Genomic DNA, 24,435 nt, shown 5'->3' on the forward strand with positions numbered 1-24,435 from the left:
GAGCGGTTGGCTGGGCGGGAGGGGGACCCTGAAGTCTGCAAGTCGCGGCCGGAGGCGAGGGGGAGGGGGAGGGGGAGGGGGGCAGGGGCGGCGAGAGGGTGGGGGAGGAGGCGCTGCTCCCCAGAAAGGTGCAACCGAGCCCCCCCCTCCCCGCCCCGGGACTGGACCGCACAGGCTCGGTTAACCCGCCGTGCTCCGCGCCGGGCCCATCAGGGCGGAAGGGCCGTCGGACGGCTGCGCCCGCCTGGCGGCCCCGGGCCTCCCCGGGCGGATGGACGCAACCCCGGACCCCCCAAGCCTCGGGCAGGGCGCCCCCGGGAAGACCCGAAGGCCGCTCTCCGGCTGCGCAGAGCCCGGCCGCCCTGCGAAATCCGCCCGGTGGCCTCGGGCTGTGAAACTCATCGGCGAAAGCACCGAGTATCTGCCCAAACCCGCCGTGCGGCGCCCCTTCCTCCGCCCCCGGCCTGCGGAGGGGCCCGCGGAGACCCCTCCCCGCGCACCAGGCCCGCCGCGCGCCCCGCAGCCCACGTGCGCGCCGCCCCCCCCCCCGCGCCCCTGCAGCAGGGCTCCCGGAGGCTGCAGCGTCGGGACGAGCCCCCTAGGCTGTCGGGGGAGCCCGGACCCCCCACCCCGCACCCCTGCTCCCGGGCTGTCCGGGCATCCCCGGCGCCCCCCACCCCGCGCCCTGCACAGGGCTCTGGGGCTGCGCGTCGGACGAGCCCCTAGCTGTAGGGCAGCCCTGAGCCGCACCCCTGCAGCAGGGCTCCTGGGGGCTGCAGCGTCGGGAGGAGCCCCATAGGCTGTCAGGGCATCACCGCCCCCCCCCAACCCCGCGCCCCTGCAGCAGGGCTCTGGGAGGCTGCAGTGTCAGGACGAGCCCCCTAGGCTGTGGGGGCAGCCCCGCACCCCTGCAGCAGGGCTCCTGAGGGCTGCAGCGTCAGGACAAGTCCCCTAGGCTGTCGGGGCATCCTCCCACCCCGCACCCCTGCAGCAGGTCTCCTGGGCGGCTGCAGCGTCGGGACAAGTCCCCTAGGCTGTCGGGGCATCCTCCCACCCCGCACCCCTGCAGCAGGTCTCCTGGGCAGCTGCAGCGTCAGGACAAGTCCCCTAGGCTGTCGGGGCATCCTCCCAACCCGCACCCCTGCAGCAGGTCTCCTGGGCGGCTGCAGCGTCGGGACGAGCCCCCTGGGCTGTCGGGGCACCCCGTCTCCCCCGCCCCCCACCCCGCCGCCCTGCAGCAGGGCTCTGGGAGGCTGCAGCGTCGGGACGAGCCCCCTGGGCCGTCGGAGCACCCCCGCCCCCCACCCCGCGCCCCTGCAGCAGGGCTCCCGCACCCCCGGCGGCGGCGCGGCGGAGCGGCTCGGCCGCCCGGCTCACCCCGCGTCCGGAGCTGGCTGCTGGCGGCCCCCGGGGCGCGGGGCGGGGGGCTCGGCTCCCGCGGGGTGTCGGGGCCCCTGGCGCAGGTCGTGGCGGCCGCGCTCCGCACCCAGCAGCCCGGCGGCGGCAGCTCCAGCCGCGCGGCCCCTCCTCATACTTCTCTGGTGGCTCCTCTGGCTGCTGTTTGGGAAAACGATTCCCCCCTCCCCTCCCCTCCCCTCCCCTTCCCGCCCCCTGCCCCCGCCCCCGCCCCCGCCCGAAACTCCTCGCTTCAGCTCCTCGGCCGCGTGGAGCGGGCGGAAGCTTAGGGCTTTTGCTTTCTCGGGTGGGCGGCCCCGCGGGGGAGCCGATTTCCCCTTCGCAGGGGGGAGACTGCGTTACACGCCCTGGGCGGGGGGGGGGGGGGGCAGGGGCAGCCCCGGGCCCCGAGCGCGGGCCGCGGAGTCATGTTTAACTCCGGGGCTAGAGCACAGCCCGGGGCTTTAGCTCGATTTTGAAACTGGGCGTTGGAAAAGTCCTGCCCCGCTGGCCGCGGGTTCTGCAGACGCAGGGGCAAGGGCTTTCCAGCGCCTTCGGCCGCCTCCGCTCCAAACTGGACGGTCTGATTTCCTAGGATTCTTTTTAAGCTGCAGGTTTTAGAAGAGCCGAGCGCTCAGCTCACGGCTGTTTTCGCTTTTGCAAAAGGAAACGCAAGTCCGCCCTCCCCTCCCCGCGCCTGCAGCTCAGCTGTATGTTGCCTATGTCGTGGGCCATTGTCTCCAACTGCTGTCTGTCTGTCTGTCTGTCTTCTCCAACTGCTGTCTGTCTTCCCGTGGCGTGCACGGAGGTGCGAGGCCCGCCCCACCTCTGCTACCCACGCTCAGGGTCCCCACAGCGGCCAGTGACCGCTTTCCGCCCAGAGTCCGACCCAATGACCACGTTTTCTGTGTTTGCTTTCCTTTATGTGTCCATCAGTCGCCTGTGCATCTCCGACCGACGCATAGAATGGCCTTGGCCCAGGTAGTTCGATCCTCTCCTGGACCTCCTTTCTGTTTTAGAGTAGTGAGTAACCTACCCACCCACCCCCACCCCCCAAAATAGAAACTACCTGTAGATCCATATAGCTAAGTGATGTCGAGAGTTGCAAAAGTTGCAGAAAGGCATTTCGCACTCATTATTGCTCTCATCTGGAAGGGGTTCCTTGCTTTAACACATCCAGAAACTGCATCAGTTGCTTGCTGGTGCTGGTAGTACAAGTAAAGAGGAAAGGGACAAAGGATTTTGAAGTTTGGTGGCATTGAGCCACCAAAGGTTTTCCGTCTTAGTTCAGGTTGATGTTGCAGCTGGCAGCTCCCTATTCCTCCTGGGCTCCCCACAAGCCAGTGAAAAGAACCACTCCTCATTTGAAGGAGAAATGACATTATAAAAAGCCTGTGTTGTCGCTCAGACTCACAGGAACGACAACAGCGAAGCACACAGAGCGGGTTAGGGATGAATTCGAGCAAATGATGCTGATTATTTCTCAGAATTTAACCAGATCTGAGTATTCCAATAAAGTCTCTTGAGTTTCTGAATCTGTGCCATTTAGGAAAAAGACCAAACACCCTCAATAATTGTTCATGATCAAAATATCATCAGCCGATCAATGGTTAATTTAAGTATCATCAAGGTATATAATAAGAGTTCAAAGACTCTAACACCATGAGTTTTGAAAATTGTATGTCCTATTTTTCTGCAGATATATTGTTGTCACATTGTTCAATATTGATAATATAAAAAGCAATATTTTTGTTGGTTTAGGAGCAGTGCTCAACCCAGTGTAGGAAAATAAGGAAGCTTACAGAGGCCTGGGGAAAGCATAGTCATTCAACTGACTCCTCCAAGGCCCTCCTTTCCAGGTATTTTTAGTGTTAGTATTGGCCTTATAGCAGATCCTCTGTCCTTTTAGCAAAAGCACAAGGAAAAGTGGAGAAATATGCATTTTTTCCCCCTTAACATCTGAGCATTGTGTTGAATATTCTTTTGATGTCAAAAGAGAAGTAATACAGGGCTCAGTTAGTTAAGCGACCAACTCTTGACTTCCTGATTTCCGCTCAGGTCATGATCTCAGGGTTGTAAGATCAAACCCTGTGTAGGGATCTGCACTCAGTGTGGAGTCTGCTTGAGATTCTCTCTCTCCCTTTGCCTCTGTTCCTCCCACTGCTCATATACTCTCTCTCTCTCTCAGAATAAATAAATAAAATATTTCAAAAAAGAGAAATAATACATATTTCTAAAGAGGCACGAAAATAATATTTCCTTTAACATTTTTTCAGCATTTTTAACAACTCCTGTTTGATTTCATTTTGTGAATTACAAAATCAGATTTCTGTTTATGTATTCCAGTTGGCCACTGGTACATTTGTCAGACACTCTTTGTCCAAGAATTTTCCTGCCTTGGTCTCAATCTGAACGTATTGATCTTGGGAAACCATGGCCCAACAGACTCAACTATAACTTCTGCAGTGTGAAAGTGAAGGAAACAAATTCCTCATCTAACAAGGTTAAAAAAAAAAAAGTCTAAATACATTCTTGAAGCTTGACAGCATAAAGAAGAAAAGTCAAGCCAGATTCAGTTTAGTTTTCTTTTGTAAGTTATCACAGCTTAGAGGATTCTCATATTGAAAGTTTAGGGGTTAATATGTGTTTTGGGCATTCTAAACCTTCAGTATTGTCTCGCATATGAACTGGACCTTTTCTCTTAAAAAATATATATGCAGAAAATGAACAATACAATTATTTTTGTCCTCGTCTTTAGGATAGCCTCTCCTCCTCCTCCACATCCCCCTCCCTTTTTTCTCCCTCTTCTCTCTCCCCCATAGAAATAATAAATACTCACTTATTCTGTAACGTAGGGCAAACTTTCACTGGATGATGGGGATCCGTCGGCGTGCTGGAAGACGTTAAATCACGTGGCGAGAGATACTGGGTAAAATAAATTTGCAAAGGTGACCAAGGCATTCTTATATTTCTAAATAACTGCGAAAGGCATTTAACAGTGGCAAATGATGGCTGGAGAAGCAAGTGAGAATGATGATGCTGAAAGCAGCATAAAGACATGCAGGGGGGCTGGAGAAGCACATGAAGCAATGGAATAAGTGAAAGCACTTACATTTTACTGAAATCCTTTATCAGTGAGGTCGAACATCTTTATATTTCCCTCCCTAGCAGCTTGGCCCAGAGGGTAGGTCTTCCATTGATATATACTGAAATAAAATGTTTTAATGTCTTAAGGCAGACAGAAGTCCTAATATGGTATATACAGCTACTGTTAGGGATAACTGGTAAAGGCTGTGACTTTTCATCACCACCCATATATAAAACTACAAAGAATAAGTGAGAAATTTCATGGGAAAAGTTCAAGGTTTACTCAGTTTGACATGCTACTTAAAAAAAAAAAAAATCTATTGCTTTACTCTCAATGGAGAACTTTAAACTTTATAAGCACAGCACAACAGTAGCATCGATATTCGTTCCCTACTGTTCAAGACTCATATTTTTGCAAAATGTGTGCTATATATAAGGCCATGTCTTCTCATTTTTACACAGGGGATAGATTAAAATCGTTTCATGAAATACGCCATTTATCTCATCTAGTTTTAAGTCCCCTATACAGTACATAGTGTTGTGTGATTTTCCTCGTTCAAGTTGGAATTGGGTTTTTTATTTTACCTTCGTTAAATATTCTTATGGCTTGTTCCTAAAACTTCTGTTAAAATATCATGCCATCCTAATTGCAAGCTCAAATTTAATAATGAGTGTTCAATGTAAAATATTTTTATTTCGATAATCTTGTCTTTCTTTTATACCATTTTCTCCAGCATCTAGAATGCCAATGGGTATATAGTAGGCACTCAATAATTGTTGAATGAAAAAATGACTATTACAGTAAAAGCCAGTCTCTTAGGAAACTTACGACTAATTGGTTAGATTTTTATATATTGTCTTTAATTTAGTAGTTTGGAACTCAGAATAGAAAAATAATGTTAAAATAACATCATAAATGATGGTTTCATTCCCAAGCTAGAATCATTTCATCTGGTAAAATGTAACTAGCATTCAGTAAAACAGATGCTTGCCTGTGTGCCAGGCTTATAAATGAGGTCAGTCTGTGTCACTTGTCACTTCATTAAAACCCAAGGTTGATTTGGACTCAAGGTTTAATCATAACCAATATAATACGAGTGCAATGAAAAGTAATAGAAAAAAATCACTACCTCAGTGGCTTTCAAACTTTTTTTTATTGTGACCCATAATAAAAAATACATTATGGAACAGACACATAGACACACACTCAGACACCCACGACCAAAACAGGTTTCACAGAACAGTACTTACCTTCCTCTATCAATGCACTCGGATATTTTTTAAAATTTTTATTCTGATATTTTTCTACTTGGCTTTATTCTAGTCTTTCTATGCCATTCAGTTGAAAAGAAATGCTGTTGAAGAACTGCTAAATATATTTCACAACCCACAGTTGAAAAAAAAAAAAAAAACGACCTGGAAACTAAACTAAGAATATCAGTCAAAATGAAGATAGGGTATCAGTGAACAGACGATTTCATTATAAACTACAAACCAGATGTGCGTATATATTGTTAGCAGTGGACTTGACATGATGTCATGTCACAATATCCCAAACATCATACACCCTCACACCTCCATGCCATTGCTCATGCTGACTAGAATGATTTTTTACCTTTTACTTTCTCCTTTGGAAGAAATCAGATTCATTCTTCCAGGACCAGCTTAATAGTCGTCTTCTTTGTCGCTCTCCTGATTTCTCTGGCAGAAATATTGCTGTGCTCTGAGAATTTTTCCATTTCTTGTATCTCATTTATGATGTAGAGTCAGGGTGATTTTCTTATGCATCTCTATCCCCACCCCCCCACCCCCACTAAACTGTGAGTCCCTTGAGAGCAGTTAAATCCATCTTTGCATATCAAGTACTCAACACAGTACCAACCAAAGGTTGTTGAATGATGGAGTGAATGAATAAATGAGCCATAAACCATGGAATATCTGAAAGAGAAGAAGTGGTATTCACTGGGTGATGGAACGGATAAACGTGTGTGCATCAAAAGAGAATTAAATGGGAATTCTGCAGAGACGGTGGCAGCTGTTGGTTTTGCATCATCATAGATAGAAACATTTACAAGTGACATTTTACAATCACTTTTCTTGGGACTCTCTCGCAGGTAGACTTTGGTCGAGCTATCCATTAATTTTTAAGAACACCGATAATGACAAACTTAGGAGTGCTTTGTTGGGAGATGAGAAAACTTGCTGAAATTTCCATTGTTGTAACTAGAACGTAGTTTACGAACATGGGATCTTTGCCAATCTCTGATTTACACCAAACATTTAGAGAAATGGCCCTTAAAGTTATCTCATGGAAGGGCTTTTCTAGACGAGGCAATAGGTCACAAAAGGTGTCACAGCCCCAAAATGAGAGAGCAGCGCAGGAAGGGGTCAGGGGCTTCTCTTGGCAGAGGAAAATACTGTTGCTGTCACAGTGGCCACAAGGACTCAAGAGATTTGCAAAGAGCTTTCACCAGTCATTGTCCCCACTGGAGCTGTCAAGGAAGGAGACATGCTAAATCGTAAAAATAATAGTCATTACAGTTAGCGTTGTAATTAAGGGTCCAGGTTGGAGACAGACAAAACCAAGGTCAAGTTCTAGTGTCTTCACTTAGTTCCTAAAAATTATGGGCAAATCACCTAACCTTTTGAGTTATCAGTTTCCACAACCATGAAGTGAGGATATCAAATAGCTCCTCACTCATAGGCATGACTCAAGTGCTATATAATACCCATAAAGCATTTAGTTTGCTGTCTGACCTAGAGCAAGTGTCAAGTGAATGTTAGGTATTTTATTACTGAGCCCCTAAATCATCTCATTGACTCATGATAACAATCCACTCCCCGACCCCGGGATAAGAACGTTACTGTCATTAGAGACACAGAAGATCGAAAAATTTTATGAACCCTTTCTCTGAATCTTTCTCTCTTCCTCACTTTATGGCTTCCCATTTTATACCATTTTATACCAATGGCTTCATGGTTTATCCATTCATCCATCCATCCCTCCATCTATCCATCCTCTAGCCTTGTGTGTGCACTTATTATATAAACGTGAAGTTGCAGGGCCTGCTCTCCAGGAGCTCACAACCTAGTAGGGAAGATGGTCTAGTGAACAGCAGGGGTGGGACTGACCTCATGTCTTCCTTCTTCCTTCCTTTCTTCCTTCTTTTCCTCCTTTCTTCTTCTTTCCTTCTGAGCATGATTTTTTTCTTTCTTTTTAGAGAGGGAAGAGCCCATACATTAATAGTTTTACTTCTGAGATAAAATTAGAATGAACCGATGTTCAAATTTTAAAATATGGTAATACAATACTCAGAGAGAAAAATAACAGAATCATTTTTGAAAAGATGAGACCATCTGTGTCAGGTGTCCTAACTCAAGGCCAGATGAGCTGCCCCTGGGGCCGAGGGCTCCACGTCACAAAGAAGTAAGTCAAATACTCTATAGCAATATAAAGAACTCACTGAAGGAACACAGAAGATACGATGATAAAGCTTCTAATTTTTTTTTTTTTTTAATGATAGGCACACAGTGTGAGAGAGAGAGAGAGGCAGAGACACAGGCAGAGGGAGAAGCAGGCTCCATGCACCGGGAGCCCGATGCGGGATTCGATCCCGGGTCTCCAGGATCGCGTCCTGGGCCAAAGGCAGGCCCACTGCGCCACCCAGGGATCCCGATGATAAAGCTTCTAACCAAGAAAAGTCAAGACAAGATTTCAAACCATATCTAGAAATAGTTTCCTTCCTTTTAGCTTTGGCTGCAGGAGAGGATAGATGTAAGTTAGGGAAGGCTTCTTGCTAATTAGGCCCCACAGCATAAGCAGGCCAAATAGCCCAGAGACCGAAGGAGATGATTATAAGAAACTGGTTCTTGTGATTATGGAGGCTGACAAGTCCCAAGATCCACGGGCTGAGTTGGCAAGCTGGAGACTCAGCAGAGCTGAGGGTGTAGGTCCAACATGAAGTCCAGAAGTCTCAAGACCCAGGAAGGCAGAAAGAAAGGCCATATTCTAGTTCAAGATCAGTCAAGCATTCACTCTTACTCAACGGAGAGTCATTCTTTTTAGTCAACCAGGCCTTCAACTGATTAGACGAGACCCATCCACAGTAGGGAGGTCAATATACCGATTTAAATATTAAAACATTTAAAACGTCTAAAAACATTCTCACAGAAACACTCAGAATGATGTCAGATCAATATTTGGGCCTAGTCAAGCTGACACATAAAATTAACCACCACAGGAGAAAGAGGTGACGAGGAAATATCCACCCACGATTGCCCTAATCTCCCTGGGGCCAGGTATCAGACAATTAGCAGAGCCCCTTTACCTTACAGTTGCAAAATTATTCCAAATATCCAGTCCCCTGGGAGCTCTGAAAAGCTTTGTAAAGCCACTGAGCTTGCCGTACAGAAGCCATCCCCCACGCGTAACAGTTTGCTTTACCGTGTCCCAGGGTGCAAGCCCTGGCGGGGCTTTGCCCAGCACCCTCCTCTCCTTTGGATTGTAACAAAGAGTTATAACTTTCATCTAGGGTCACCACGTTCTGATGTGTCCTGCCATGAAAAGTTAAATTTATAAAATCGGATGGAGGAGAGGGAAAACTCTGGTTTTATCCTACTTCCCTTTCTTCACCTTGTTCCAATTTCCAGAATTATTCTTATGCGATATCCAGATTCTTTGTGCTTCGTTGTCCTCCTCTCTTAGAATGTTCCTTCCTTCCCGCTATCTCCTTTCCATAGAAATCTACTAATCATATGTCATGTGAATGTTTGTAAGTCACCTCAAAATACTTTCAAAAAGTGAAAACTAAAGAAGAGTAAAAAATATATATATATTAAAGCTTTGATAGAATAAAAATGAAAATATCCAGTGTAGAGTACAAATGTATGTAAGCACTATAAGTAACACACACACACACTCACTCATGACCGACACCTCCGGTGGGAAAGTAATAAGCAATACCTCTGCATGATATCCACTGTAACTTGAACTGCCTGTGACCATTTCCACTGTCAGCAATTTTCTTTAGCTCATATATCTTGCAGCCTATGAACAAAGAACGGGGATGATTTTCATTTGTTAATCTTGCCTTACCACTTGGTTGTGGATTTGTCAAAGCATAAGGTTTCCTTCTCGGTGCTTTTTATTTATTTTTTTTTTGAATTCCAGTATTTTTTTTTTTAAGTTTACCTGGATTATACATTGTTTTTTTTTTCCCCAACATGTGAACATTCTCTTCACATTCATTCGATTTTTTTTCTCTTTTTTACATGATTATATTCTATTTTTTTTCTTTTTCTTACATCATTCTCTTTGCTTCATCAGATATTTATTTTCAACATTCTATGCCTTAGGCAGATCGCCTTAATTGGTGGTTGGTGTCTGTCATGTGCTGAATTAAGAACAATAGCAGGAAGGTTACCCAACTCCCTTCATTAATGACATATGTTGCTGCAACTCATAAGGAGACTAGGGAAAGCTTCAAGTTTCAGGAAATATAGCCAAGTTTAAGACCCAAGTTCTAAGTCAAGAATCAGAGGAGACATCAACAACTAGTATATGCTCTGGTTTAAGGTTTGTAGAAATTATAGATGTGATTGAAATAAGAAATTTCCAACTTGTTTTGAAACATTTTTCATTCCTTATTGATGAATAACCTTGGTCTGCAGTCTTATTCAGACAATATGACACCACATAAAGATATTTTTATTTTTTACTAAATAATATTTCTATGAAATAATAGGGGAAAAAGTATGATCCAAGAGGCACAGAAAGTACAAAAACATGCTACAGACAAAAAGTTTACTTAACACTCCTCCTTGGAATTATTAAATGACTTATAAAATCTCACATACTCACCTTTAATGATTGCACTAATTTTCCTAATGAAAATTTAATATTTAACCTAAATATTTGTGCCAGGCACACAGAAGGTAAGGGAATAAAGCTAGGCTCTGTACCAAGAAGGAATATTATTTACATTTTATGGTTTGGTTTAACTTTTTTTTTTTCTGCTGAGTGAGCTGATGAGGCATTTGTGAGGCCTGCCAAACCGTACATTAATTTTTTTCACTGAGGCAGAGCTTGTGGAACCACGTTATGTATGGGAATTATACAGACGTCTTCCTGAGACACTATTTTTTTCCAAAGCAAATTGGCAATTTTTACAATTTGGAGTTTATGATTCCAACAAAGTTCAGTAATTTTCTTGTTGTTCTTGCTTTTCAAGTTCTTTGAACAAATTTTGGGATTAAAGAACAGAGGGAGATTCGGATAGTGTTTTGGGAAGGCTTCTTGCCATATTATATAAGCTTACTTCTGAATATTTTCTATCTGTATTTTTTATCATTTAGGAAATCTTTATTAAGTACATAAGATAGGTCCTGTGGGAATGCAGAGATGAATCTTTCCCTTGAAAAATCTTCCATTGGTGAAGGAAGCAGACATGAAGAATGAGCCTAATGTGGAATGAAATAAATGCTAAATATTATACAAATGACCATCTACAGGAAAACGAAGTGATGAAAGGTCAGCATGTCTCTGGGAATCAGGGCAGGCGACATGGTGGGGTGACTTTCAGGATAATACAGGGGATGTGAGCCCAGGAGTGGAAGTGCAAAAGTGTACAGTCTTCAGGAAATGAGAGGAGGCTGGAGAGCCTGGGTGTTCAGTTTATAGAAGTTGGGATGAGGGGATCCCTGGGTGGCTCAGCGGTTTGGCGCCTGCCTTTGGCCCAGGGCGCGATCCTGGAGACCCGGGATCGAGTCCCACATCGGGCTCCCTGCATGGAGCCTGCTTCTCCCTCTGCCTGTGTCTCTGCCTCTCTCTATCATAAATAAATTAATTAATTAATTAAAAAAAAAGAAGCTGGGATGAGGCTCTGACCAGATTTTAGATAGTGTTGGATACGAAATGTAAAAGTTTGAACTCTTAAACACATAACTCAAGTTTCAATTCAATTAATTTTCTAACAGATGTGGTTATTAATTCAGATGTACGCATCACACAATAGGTTTTTTTCTCTAATGAAAATTTTTATTTTCTAACCATGAGGAATAAACAGTTAACCATTTAACTCTTTACAGTCTATCTATTAGTTTCATAATAAAGGTCCAGGGAGATACTACACATTGGGAAAAATGTCCCTTTTTCTCAGAAAAAAAAGGGGGCAACTTTTACATTATTTATTATTTATTTCCTATCACTTGAACCTATGAGTTACTTTACAAGTTATTTTACACTTACTTGGGAAGGAAAGTATTTAAATAATTCTAACTGGAGGGGTTTTAAAATGTTATTGAACCATTAAGTGATAATGACCTCATAGTCTTTAGCCTGGTTTTGAATTAAGCACCTTCGTCCAGGTAACACCTCATGCTCTAGTTTCTATTGCGGTGTAACAAACCACCCCAGATTTAACGATGTAAAACAACCACCCATAATTTTGCTAACAAACCCTATGGAAAATATCACACAGAGCACTGCAGGGATGGCTTATCTCTGTTCCAAGATGCCTGGGGTTTCAGGTAGGGAAACTCAGGGATCGGAATATCCTGCAGACTTTGCCACTCGCACACATCTGGTGTCTGAGCTTGGATGACTGAAGGCTTCTTCATGTGAATTGGCCTGCTCACAGCATGGTGGCCAGATTCCTAGAGGGAGTGTTGCTAGAGGAATGTCCTGGAGCAAACCATCTGAGAGAACCATGGAAGCTGCATGGCGTTTTCAGGTCTAGCCTCAGGAGGCACCTAGCCTCCTTTTTGTTGTGCAATATTGGTCTATCCTTTCAATAGGAGAAGTGTCAAAGATTCCTGGGATCCTGTTGAAAACCGACATATATATATATTTAATATATATATATATATTTAATATATATATTTATATAAATCTCTAATATATATATTAGAGAAAGGGAAAGAGAACTCTCTAATAGGAATTGTACGTAGATGGTGTACTAGTAATGTGCTAGAAGCCTTGCAACATGATTTTACTGAGTCCCCCTAACAACCTTATGACACATATTATTATCTTTTCTTTATAGATGAAGGAACAGACTCAGAAAAGTTAAGTAACTTGTCTAAGGCTAATGTAAAAGCAACACTGGTACCAACTATGTAACAGTGATTATGCTAAGAACCAGAGGTTCAAAGCCTTAGTCCCTCCGCCTTAGAAGCTCAACGTCTGTTGAAAAGAAGTCTTACCATGTAAGAAAATGCATATCCTTTCCAGTCCATCATCTTGCATTCCTGCATTCTGCAAAGTACTATAAACATTATTGTGGACTTTAAAAAACGTCCTTAAGACACAGTCGTCCCATTCAGAAAGGTGAAAGTTAGAGCTGAGGTGCACACATCCGCTTGAAAACGTAATCAGCTTGTGTATTTGTGTCGTTTTTGTGGAGGAGAGACCCTACACAATGAACCCGGACTATTGAATCCTTGTAGTAGCAATATATGGAGCTCGGTAATGGATCCAGGAGGTTCATGTCATTAAACTATTATGCTGTTTGCATCATAAAAGGAACCTAGCTTGTAGTAAAAGGCAGTAAATAGCAAATGACAAATTAACAGTCCAACCACAAGTGTTATAGGAATCTGCAAGTGAAACAGATTACTTTCAGCTGCAGCTATCAGGAAAGACTCATAAAGGAGGTAGGCCTGGACTTAGGTTGTGTAGCATGGTAGGAAGTGTTTCACGCAAAGCAGAAGGGAAGACAATGATTCCAGGTGCAAGAAACATTAGTCCTATAGTGGCTGAGGAAAGAAAGAACAAGACTGTTGTGGAATAGAAATAAGATTACTTTGGTCAAGATAGAGGTAAGGTGCATTTTTTTTTTTTTTTGGAAAACATCATAAAATAAAGTCTGCATGTATTTCTCACTGCTCCAATTTACACAAAATAATATTACCTCCCTTTTCTGAGTGCTTTGTATTCAGAGAAGCTGGTGAGTCTTTCTCTGACCATATATAAAAACAAAGGAGTGAACAAAAGAAAAGAAACAAGAGGAATATCAAAAAGAAAAGGAGGGAAGGAAGAGGAAGTGAGGGAAGAAAAGTTTAGAAAGAGAAAACAAACTTGGCAGTGTGCTAATACTACTTCACTAAGCTGGTGTGTGAAGGAGGATTTTGATTTCTGGATTACCTTCTAAAAGAGACGCCACACAAAACCCATTTAACACAGTCAGATGTTTTATGACTGTGTTTCCCAAACACCCCACCTTTCTCAAAACAGACTTTTCTTTTGGCAGTTCCAATTGCTTATTTCCTTTAATGCTGTGTGGGGAGTTCTTCCAATTTCCTATCACCTAGGAATCAGATTAATAATATTCATAGTTTAGGTTCCTCAACCATATATACCTTAAGAGATTACAAAATTCAAGAACACATCGATGGGTTCAAAGTTGGAAATACTTGAACTGCTAGAACTTGAGTGCTAGATTTAGTGTCCTTTAAGTTTGAAAAAGTTGAGGAAAGTAAAGGAAAACCTGGCAGCTGGCACAGGCAAAAGAAGGCAAGCCCATCCTCATGCACTCTGTAGAGATATTCAGTCATCCTGTTTGAATTACGTTTTTTTTTTTCCTTTTTACTCACATCTATTTAAAAAAAAAACTAATTAGAACTGTCACATTACAAAGTTAGAGGAGAACACAGAGTTCACTTCAATCATTTCTCCTTATACAGAACTGTGAATATTCACAGATATTCTCCTGGTTGGGCAGAGGATAAAAACATCAAATTGTTTTTACTCACTTAGATGAGTAAAATCATGTGTATTTTGTATTTTTACAACCAAGAACACCATCGACAGAAAATACTAGAAAAAGTTAAGAACATTATACCTTGGTGAACGAGTTCCAATCAACAATGGAGCCAGGAAATAGGAAATGGGGAATTTCACGAGTGCACCCTCAGAAGAACCCAATTTAAGAGCCGAGAGACTGATTTCCCATAAATGCCTGCTTTACAGAAGAGGAAGATTTACCTCCTGACCAATTCACATCTGCTAAGACTCCCTCTCCATCTTCAAGCCAATGCACTTACTGCTTGGACGATGAGTGAACTCCCTACTCTTTGCACTCCTGGGCCATAAACGCAGCCCACTCCAAACCTCCAATGGATTCACCTGTATGTAGCTTGCTACAGCATCCCCTTCCCAAGCTGTAATTCCTCTGCTATTCCCGAATAAACTCAATTTCTGGGAACTTGAGCTTGCCTCAGTTTATCTCTTTATTTAGGTCGACATGCTTTAAAAATTATAATGTTTAATAAACAGAAGTTTTGACTATAAAATTTGACATTTTCAAAATCTTCAAAAATTATATTGTTGGTTGAAATCCCTGACTTTGTAGAATCTCAGTAACGTTATTGTTTAGGCAAAAATCTCCCTGGAAGAAAACGTTCCTCAATGTTTCCCATTATATAGTCAAATTTAAGTTGCTACATGTATTTTCTGAAACCTTGCCTTTATTATTATAACTACTTTTTTCCCCCTACCCTACAATTCCCTCAGCAATTTTGTCTTGTTCTGAACTCTTGGCATTTTCTGACATGCCGGATTGTCTAAGGAATACTGAAATGTCTTTAAGTGGCTACAGGTATTATGAACACATCCTGGAAGAAGAGATGCTGTTCGGTTGTGTACATCTCATCCTCTATGCCCAGTGTCAATAGAACAGATGGACACCAAAATACATCAACTAGAGAAAAGGTGAAGAAGACTCATGATACTCTAAGATACCGAGAAGTAGGGGCCTTTACTCACTGGGTCGGTGTAAGTAAAGATACACAACCTGTAGAAAATTAAGACTTTCATTAATCCATTCAAAAGAATCAAGAAAAAAGAAATATCAGCTACAGCACATTTGCTTCAAACGTCCCCCTCCCCTCCAGAATGGAGTGTTTCCCGCAAATCTGATGGTGGAATATTCCCTTTAAAGCCTCCCTTTATATTTAAAATTGTGTAACTTACTGATAAAAACATCACCAGAAAGAATTTTTACCTTCCAATAAAACGTTTCTGTGATACTGTGAATTTTGTTTTAATCACTCATTTGGCTTATTTCAGCCAGTTTATTTTGCAATGCTAGGAATCTTTGGGGAAAACATTTCTTGACATTAATGATATTAACAGACTAGCCCAATCTAAGAACTAAGATTAGGTCTGGAAGTTATTAAAAACAAGAAGGTTTCTTGATGACTTTTTTACCATATTTGCTGCTCAGTGGAGAGAATATTAATAAGAAAAATCAGATTTATCTATTGCTTTTTCAAGGAAAATTTAAAATGATTTTATGTGTCTATATGCATGTATTATACATGTATACTTTGCTTTCCATTTCCTTAGCTTTATTTTTTTATATGTTAATTCTCTCAGGACATTTCAGGTTATATGTCTGGAAACTTCAGCCATCCAGAAAAAAAAAAAAAAAAAAAGAAGAAGGTTGGGAAATAATGAAAAAAATGTGCTGAAAGAATTCACATAAAAGTTTTGGAGACTTGAAAATGGGAACAACAGACATTTAAAAAGTTATTGAACCAGAAAAAAAAAAAAAAAAAAAAGCCCTTCCTGGCAGGTAGTTATATAGCAAGAGACTGATAACTGTGGGATAAGAATACAGGCATCCAGACATTACTACAGAGCTCTCCTGCATGGAAATCAAACTCCTAATTCGAAAGTAGAGAAACTGATTCATATTTTTTTTTCTTTCTGGTTTGGACATTAGAAAAAAAAATCACCAACTGTAAAAGAAAAATCTTAAAAATAAATGTAATTCAATTATTTGGCTCAAGCATCTTCTTACTAGAAATTTCATCTAGGGGGCACCCAGGTGGCTCAGTGGTTGAGCATCTGCCTTTGGCTCAGGGCATGATCCCAGGGGCCCAGGGTCGAGTCCCACGTCGGGCTCCCTGCATGGAGCTTGCTTCTTCCTCTGCCTCGCTCTCTGCCTCTATGTGTGTGTGTCTCTCATGAATCAATAAATAAAATCTTTTTAAAAAAAAGAAATTTCATCTCATTTACTTCTATACAAACACACACATATAAATAGAGAAAATAGAGAAGGGTGTTTAATCTATTAATATATAGTGTTAAATGATATATTTATATTAAATGATATATTCAACCAATGCCAACATGAGTTTCATCATTGTCCCTTACAGATAGAATTTCTTTTCAAAACATGTGCCAAGGAAAAACAAAAACAAAAAAAGCAAAAGCAAAAACGTGCCAAACAGTGGACACAATATAAAAATGATGAAAGTCTGGAGAGCTTCTTCCACTGTGATTAATTCAATTATTTCAATAGTTTCTGAATGCAAGACATATCAAGGTAAATGTTCAGATTCTGGGAGTTGCATTAGAGATCATTTAAAGAAGGGGCGAGAGATTCTGGTTTAAATTCCTCTTTTTGCATAATTCAACCCATGTTTTCAATAACTCCATCCTCAGGCAATCAAGATATCTCCTGGAGTTATCACACTACTCAAAAATCATTTGTTCTACTATGTGATATACGTAATCCAGGGGATCCTAAAAAGGGTAAGGAATGACAGTAGCCTAGGATTAAATAACAAGTTCATAAAAATTTCTGCTTAGCCATGTTTGGCTATGAGTTTTTATTTTCTTCTCTTTTTTTTTCTCAAAACTGTATCAGTCAAAATCAATACCAGTCCAAGTATTCCATTCCAAAGGTAAAGAGACTTCGCCAGTCACTTACAAGAGAATATGCCTAGTAATTTTGATTCTCCTCTCCATTAAGGAATTGATTCTTCTTCACAAAGAATTTTCCAATCTATTTACCACCCTCTCCCCACCCCTCCTTCACGTTTCCTCAGCTGCTTCCTTAGTGAAACTGTCGTTTTACAGACTTTTGCAATACTTTTCTACTGGACCTCCCTCTCCAGCCGTTCGCCCCCGTTGGCTACCACCAATTGTCTACATTATGTTAGAGCATTCATGATCGTGGAGTTCTTGTGCTCCGAAACTATCAATAGCATTTGATTGCCAATTGAACACAGATCCTATCCAAGGTTTTCACAAATTCTGCAACCATTTCCTACACCAGACAGGCGATTTTTGGAGTTCTGGATTTCACAGATTTATAGTCTATATAACCAGATGTAAACATGCATCTATTCGCACACACACATATATTTTATTTTATTATTATTTTTTCTTTTTCACACATATATTTTAAGGTACGTTTCTGAGATAATAGTGGCAAACTTTAATCTTTCCAAAGAACGAAAACACAAAATTACCATTTAATATCACCACTGCTTTACAAAGAAATGCATTCCCCCCCTTTGCTTAAATTATGTTTATGAAAACATTTCACATTTTCTGTCATATTTTTCATGTATCACTGTCATAATGATGACTTTGTCACAGATTAGCAGCAGTGTATGGCGAAGAAAGGTATCTGGGAATCATGGTGCTAGACTTCTCAGTGTTCCCTAAACATATACTGCTTGATGGTATTAGGATTCACAGACTTCTGTTAATTATAGGAATGGCCGGGGAATTCAAATAACTGTGTCCATCAAGGTCTTGGCAGGAAACAGGCACAGTCAGCAGGGATTTTAAAAATAATCTAACAGGGCAATATTTACAAAGGTATGGCCAGGGATAGGGGCATCAATAAGGCAGGGGGAAGCATCCAGGAATTAGTAGCAGCAGGAAGTCCCCAGGGCTGCAGGGAACAATAGTTGCTATCAAAACTCAGGGGGCACTTCTAGAACTTTTAGAGGAAGGAACAAGAATCCTGAGGCCTTAGCAGAGAGCAGAGAAAGAAAAGTCTCTTCTCCTTCTGACTGCTTGCTAATGCCTCTCACTGGTCAATTTAGCAGCAAAAAGAGGGTAGGAGACAGGTGGACACAGTCTAGGGTCAGACCCGTCCTCTGTGCAGAGCAGGGAAAAGGAAAAGAGATGAAGTGAAATGGGAAGTAAGGAGCCAAGGAACTTTCTCCCATCCTATTTACAAAAACATAAGGCTAATTTGAATTGCAGAATTGCAATGTCCCTTCTTTGTTTCCCTTTCTTTAGCTAACTGCCTTGGAATGCCTACGTGCAGCAATCTTTTCCACCCTTTTCACTTGGTGGCACCTAGCAGTCAACAAAGAGGGTCCGGGAGCCATGCATAAAATACTGGGTGGGAAAGCTTTTTTTTTTTTTTTTTTTCACTTTCTTATCTTAGAACGCTAGTACAGAGATGATTCTACATATTAAATTTTTTTTAAAATTTTTTTTATTTATGATAGTCCCACAGAGAGAGAGAGAGAGAGGCAGAGACACAGGCAGAGGGAGAAGCAGACTCCATGCACCGGGAGCCCGACATGGGATTCGATCCCGGGTCTCCAGGATCGCGCCCTGGGCCAAAGGCAGGCACCAAACCGCTGTGCCACCCAGGGATCCCTCTACATATTAAATTTACGTGAAACTTCTTACTGACATTTAAAATTCTGAAATTTCTTAGCAAGAAAATCTTGATTCCATGATTTTTTGTTTTGTTTTGTTTTGCAGGGTCAGTCACAATGCTTAAGACGTTAAGTTCTCTTCATATTCTTGAGAGTCACTACTGACTAAAAATGTTAATGAAACAGATAAACCACTTTTATAGCCAACCAAAATTTATAAGAAATGAGATATATTTAGTCTTTTTTTTTTTTTTTAATAGGCACCCAGTGTGGAGTCCAGTGCAGGGCTTGAAGTCACAACCCTGAGTTCAAGACCTGAGCTGAGATCAACCAACAGCTGGCCGCTTAACGGGCTGAGCCACCCAGGCACCCCCACAATGAGGTAGTCTTTAAAGAAAAGCTCTTCTTTCCTTATAAAGGCAGCATAATGTTAAACTTTATCATGATGATGCAAATGAATTTTGAATCTGAAGATTTCTCGTATCAAGTATTTCAAAATTTTTCTGGAAGTTCTGATTTTCAGAACATACATGCATTGTTAGAGTGGTCTTTCTACTGTCAGCTTTGAGGCTGCTTAAAGCCACATATGGTGCAAGTGGAAAGGAGTGTCTCAAATTTGTGGGAAAAGAGATTTGGGAGTGGACATCTACACCTGTGCCTATGAGGTGAGTTCTCCAACACGCTCCCCTGAATTCACTAGGGCGACGCCCTGTCCTTCTTGGACATCTGGAACCCTTCCGCTGACTTCCTGGGCCCCTCACCCGGGACAGTTTTCCCGAGAAAGATGGATTGCATTGTTGGAAAAAAAAAAATGACAAATGCGTCTGCAAAGTTTTTACGAGAGATCTCTCTTCAAAAGTTGTGCCAACTTGACAGATGGTAACTATACTTATACTGTGGTGAGCACTGCTCAATGTATGGGATTGTCAGCTCCCTAAGTTGTACATCTGAAACTAATATAACATTATATGTCGGCTGTATTTCAATAATAAATTTTTTTAAACGGTGTGCCAGCTTGTTATTTATTGTTGTTACTGAAGCATACAGAGAGACCTATTCTTACCCCTGTTTTTGAATGAGGTCATGGAGTCAGGATGAGGTGTAATCATTGCCCAGCATATCTGCCCCCCCCCCGCCCCCCAGGGACTGTAAAAAGGTCAAAACACTTTCCTCCCATGAAGCAGGTTCCTGGACGAAGGAAAAGCCCTCTAGGTCTGTCTTGCCTGAAGATGTGGCATCCAGGTTTACTTATTTATATAGACAAAGATTATTTCAACAACCAGATAGCTGAAATTAATATGGTGATGTGTAAATATGGCATTTTCCAGAGTAGAATAAGGAGATATCAGAGTATTTCTCTTCTGTTGGTTGCTCAGCTGCACTGTGTCCTATAATTTCTGGCAGATTGTATAGCTTAAAAGAACCAAAAATGTAGACCTGACCTAGAGACTAAACCCAATTCGACTTTTCTAGTCTTTACAGTCCACTGAACAACATTGTATTAGAAAACTCGCGGGACCAAGAGTAAATATTGCAGCAGCAAGATGCATCTCTCTTCAATCAAGTGTTCTTCACCATTGCCCATACCAGTGTCGGTGGTCGCTCTTTTACATTTGGGACGAGTGGAATTTAGGGAAGATGTGGGAAGATGTATTCTTTGGAGGCTTATAGAATAACACCAAGTGCCAGTGTTTGTTGTTTATATATGTCATACACTGTTCTGCAGACTTGTACTAGTTGGGTGCATGTAGCTGAAAGTGACAAAAATGAAAGTAAAACTGGCACACGTGCCAAAAGCAAACCAACAAACCCAAACAACCAAACAAATAACACACCCGCACAACCCCACAACTGGGAACATTTAGGGCTATGATCCCAAACAGGGTTAGTCTTAGCATTGTTGTGATCCAACGTAGTCTTTGTGATTCTGAGATTCTTTAGGCCCTGGGAAGTCGATGGCTGTGGCAGCTTTGGGCTCCATATAAATCTATAACAATATCAAGAGGAAGACAGAAACTCTAGCGTGCCTGCTACTCACCTTGTATACGCTCGGCCTGTTGCCACTTCCTCTTCCTACTGGTCAATGCTCACGCTCAGCGTTCATGCTCCACCAACTCTGAAGAGTAAGAAAGCATCCTCTGAGTCATCTAGGCCTAACTGATGGAAAATGATTCACCTGGTCATTGTTGAACCAATTTCTGTCATTAGGAAACGCTATCCAATGAAAGGCTTAGGACTGGTTTCCTAAATCAATTCTGAATTGAGAGAAGGAGGGGCAGGTTAAGATGACTGGCTCAAGATTACCAGGCACCACCCTTGGGCGAAGTCAGTATTCCAAATCGCATTGTTACCATTCAAAGTGGGTGGGAGTGGGCAGCCCCAGTGGCTCAGCCCTTTAGCGCCTGGCTTCAGCCCAGGGCCTGATCCTGGAGACCAGGGATCGAGTCCCACGTCGGGCTCCCTGCATGGAGCCTGCTTCTCCCTCTGCCTGTGTCTCTGCCTCTCTCTGTGTATTTCTCATGAATAAATAAAGAATTTTTTAAAAACTTAAAAAAAAAAAAAGTGGGTGGGAGTGACTGTAGAATGGACATTAAGAGACAGTCAAGAAACCGAGTATGGCATTTTGCATTTGCTATCTCATTTCATCTTCCCCAAGACCCCATGAGGTAGGATTTTCGTGGAAGCCCTTCTTTTCTGAACCTCAGCTGTTGATGTTGCTTAACCGCCACGGTTTGAATGATTACCACGTTTTAACAAAAATCTGAAACTCGGCCTTCTATCCGCTGTCCTAATTTACGGCTATCCTGGGAATTTAGGGATCAGAACCAGGAAGTGGGAGATTGCTCCTGGTAATTGTAGACCACACTGTACACGTTCCTGTCATCGTTTTACCTTACTATTTCTCTCATTTGGATTTTCCCTTATTCCATGATTGCTCAAACAGCTGAAGGCCTAAATGAAGTACTGGTCCTTTATAAAGCTTTCCTCAAACTCCCCAGTTTACACCTGGCCTCTCCCAGAACCATTCTTACAATTCTTAAAACATAGGACATGTGATTTGCGTTACCGTTAAGTGTGTTTCCGTGTCCCTCCCCACTCCTGCCTCAAGACTGTATGTTTAAGTGAAAGCCCTGCCATCATCATCATCTTCCAATCCCCAACACTTTGCATTCCGTAGAAGTTCAGTAAATGCTCACTGAAGGTTGTTGAATTAAACGGAGCATTAAAGAGAAGCTCTAAACCCCAGGTTTTTTTTCTTTCTTCTAAAGGGGAAAACTTCCTAGACCTTGTTTACCGAAAATAGGCTAATGGGAAATATGTGTAACTTTACACATTATAAGGCTCAAGTAAGGACTTACAATAAAATAGCATTTTAAACAGGTAAGTGGAAAGGTGGGAGTCTGGAAATGTTAACATGGACACATCTTTCCGTAAGGTCTCACTCCATCCTGAACTAAAGGCATCTTTATTGAATTTCTTTCACCTCCTTGAATGGATTAGACCTTCTCAGCTCAGGTACCTGCGACCTAACGGTTCCCTCGGCCATGAAAACAATTCTCAACCCTCATCTTTTGAGTTTTCAGGTGAAAAGCCAGTTTCTTCAGGAGGCCTCCCTATCAGGTAAGTCTTCCTGACTTGTCTCTGTTATATCCTCCTATCACATTTCAGGCCATTTGTTTAAGGTCTCTCTTCCATGTCAGGAGGTGAACCCCTCCAGTGGGACAAGAGCTACATTCATCACTAAATCCCTAGTGTCTGCATGAGGAGACATAAGTGATCAATAAAGGAATAAATGAACGAATGAGTGACGGCTGTACATTTCCCAAAGGCAGGCTGCACGTTGGGCTCAAAGTGTCTAGGAGTCAATACAAAGAATTTTAGGGTATATGGTATCCTGGGCATAAAATCAAGTAACACTACAGGACGAAATGAGTGTGGGTTGATAAATATCAAAAACTGAAGGGCGTCTGGGTGGCCCAGTGGGCCCAGGTCCTGGACTAAGTCCCCGCCTTGAGCTACCTGCCCAGCCAGGAGCCTGCTTCTCCTCCTCCTCCTCCTCCTCCTCCTCCTCCTCCTCCTCGACCCATGCTCTAATAAATGGATAAAATCTTAAAAAAAAAAAAATGAATTAACAACATAAGCATCACTGCTTTATTTGTCCATTAAAAAAAAAAAAAGATGTAGGAATGCTCATTCTGGTAAATGAAACATGCTTCTTCCCCCTCTTAAATCTCTCTTTCCCTTTTGTTGAGACAAAACCTCAGTTGTGCCGGCTTCAATCAGAGTTTTGGCCGGTGTCTAAGCATTGCACTAAAAGTTAGGCAGCATAAACAAAAAAGTCTAGAATTAAAAGGGAAACAAAAAAGTGAAAAAGGTTGCATTACATTTGACAGAAGAGCAGTTATAAAGAAAACTTTTTCAGTAAATAAAACTACTAATTTTAATGGTACTGGCATAGCACATGACTGGGATGTCCATAAAGGGAATGAGCATGAAACATTATTTCAGTAGTGATAAAAAAAATTATAAGTCAAATAAAATCCTGAGGATAAAATCCTTCAAGCCTGTCAATTCCGCTCACCTGAGCCATGTCACCAACATCAGGAAGGGAGAAATTCTTGTGGGCATTTGCAACAATGCAACCTCTAGAAACAAAAAAAAAAAAAAAACAAAACAAAAAAAGTGCAACCTCTAGAAGGTGGCAAATACACATCTGCTGAGTGCAAGAATGGGTGAAGAATCCAGGGGGCCCTCCAGAAACAGATCCTTCCTCCTCTCCCCCTGCCCTGCCCCAGTCTCAGTCAAACACCCTCTTGTCATTTTGCTCCATTGGTCCTTTGCGTGAAATGAAATTCCACTAAGCTGCCTTGCCATGGAAATAATGAAAACGGAAAAAAAAAAAAAAAAAGGTGCAAAATTGCAATGAAAATTCAAGCTCTTTTTAGAAGATCTTTAATGAAGCATCAATGTCGAAATTTCCTGGTTTCTTTCAAGGAACCTGGGCCTCCAGTGCTAATAGAACGAACCAGCAACCTGAAGGCCCGGAATCGAAGACAGTCAGTTAATTAGTTAACGGGAGGTCAGCACTTTTTTTTTTTTTTTTTTTTTTAAACTAAACTGAATCAACTACGCATTTCGTCCACTGTGGAGCAGCAGGCCCGGCATTACCCACTCGGCCGACCGTCTCAGGCAAAGCTCAGGAAATTTCCCCTGGGGGCTGCTTTCCAACTGGAAGGAAGCGTGCAGACGCCGGGGACCGACCCCGAGCATCTCGGACCCCGAGCATCTCCCACCCCGAGCATCTCCCCGCGATGCTCCGCCCCCACCTGCGGCGCCCCGGGTTTATTGTCCGCCGACCCCGACCGCCCGCCCCCTTAAGGGCGGCGGCCCCCTTAAGGGCGGCGGGCTTCCCCCAGCTCCCGCCTTCAAGGGCCCGGGATGCCCGGATGGAAGCCCCGTGCGATTGACAGGGGGCTGGCCCAATAGCGCCGGGCGGGGGGCGGAGCCTTCCCGCGGGCGCCCCGGTCGGCGCGCGGG

The 24,435-nt window shown here is 42.8% G+C and overlaps 2 protein-coding genes across 3 annotated transcripts in view; one reads left to right on the top strand and one right to left on the bottom strand.

The window, feature by feature from the left end:
* Positions 1-1,515, bottom strand: part of GAS2 (growth arrest specific 2) — a 127,208-nt gene extending 125,693 nt beyond the window's left edge. For both annotated transcript variants that reach the window (XM_055318103.1, XM_055318101.1), the window contains exon 1: positions 1,378-1,515. The gene's annotated coding sequence lies outside the window, so the exon portion shown is untranslated. The remainder of the gene's footprint in view (positions 1-1,377) is intronic.
* LOC129504752 (translation initiation factor IF-2-like) lies at positions 272-24,365 on the top strand. Its single transcript, XM_055317590.1, has 4 exons — positions 272-528; positions 992-1,559; positions 22,482-22,518; positions 24,052-24,365. The coding sequence occupies exons 1-4, from the start codon at positions 272-274 to the stop codon at positions 24,363-24,365; spliced, it is 1,176 nt and encodes a 391-aa protein (XP_055173565.1).
* Positions 24,366-24,435: the final 70 nt, after the last annotated feature.

Source organism: Nyctereutes procyonoides, unplaced genomic scaffold, assembly GCF_905146905.1.
Source record: "Nyctereutes procyonoides isolate TBG_1078 unplaced genomic scaffold, NYPRO_anot_genome, whole genome shotgun sequence".
NCBI lineage: Eukaryota > Metazoa > Chordata > Mammalia > Carnivora > Canidae > Nyctereutes > Nyctereutes procyonoides.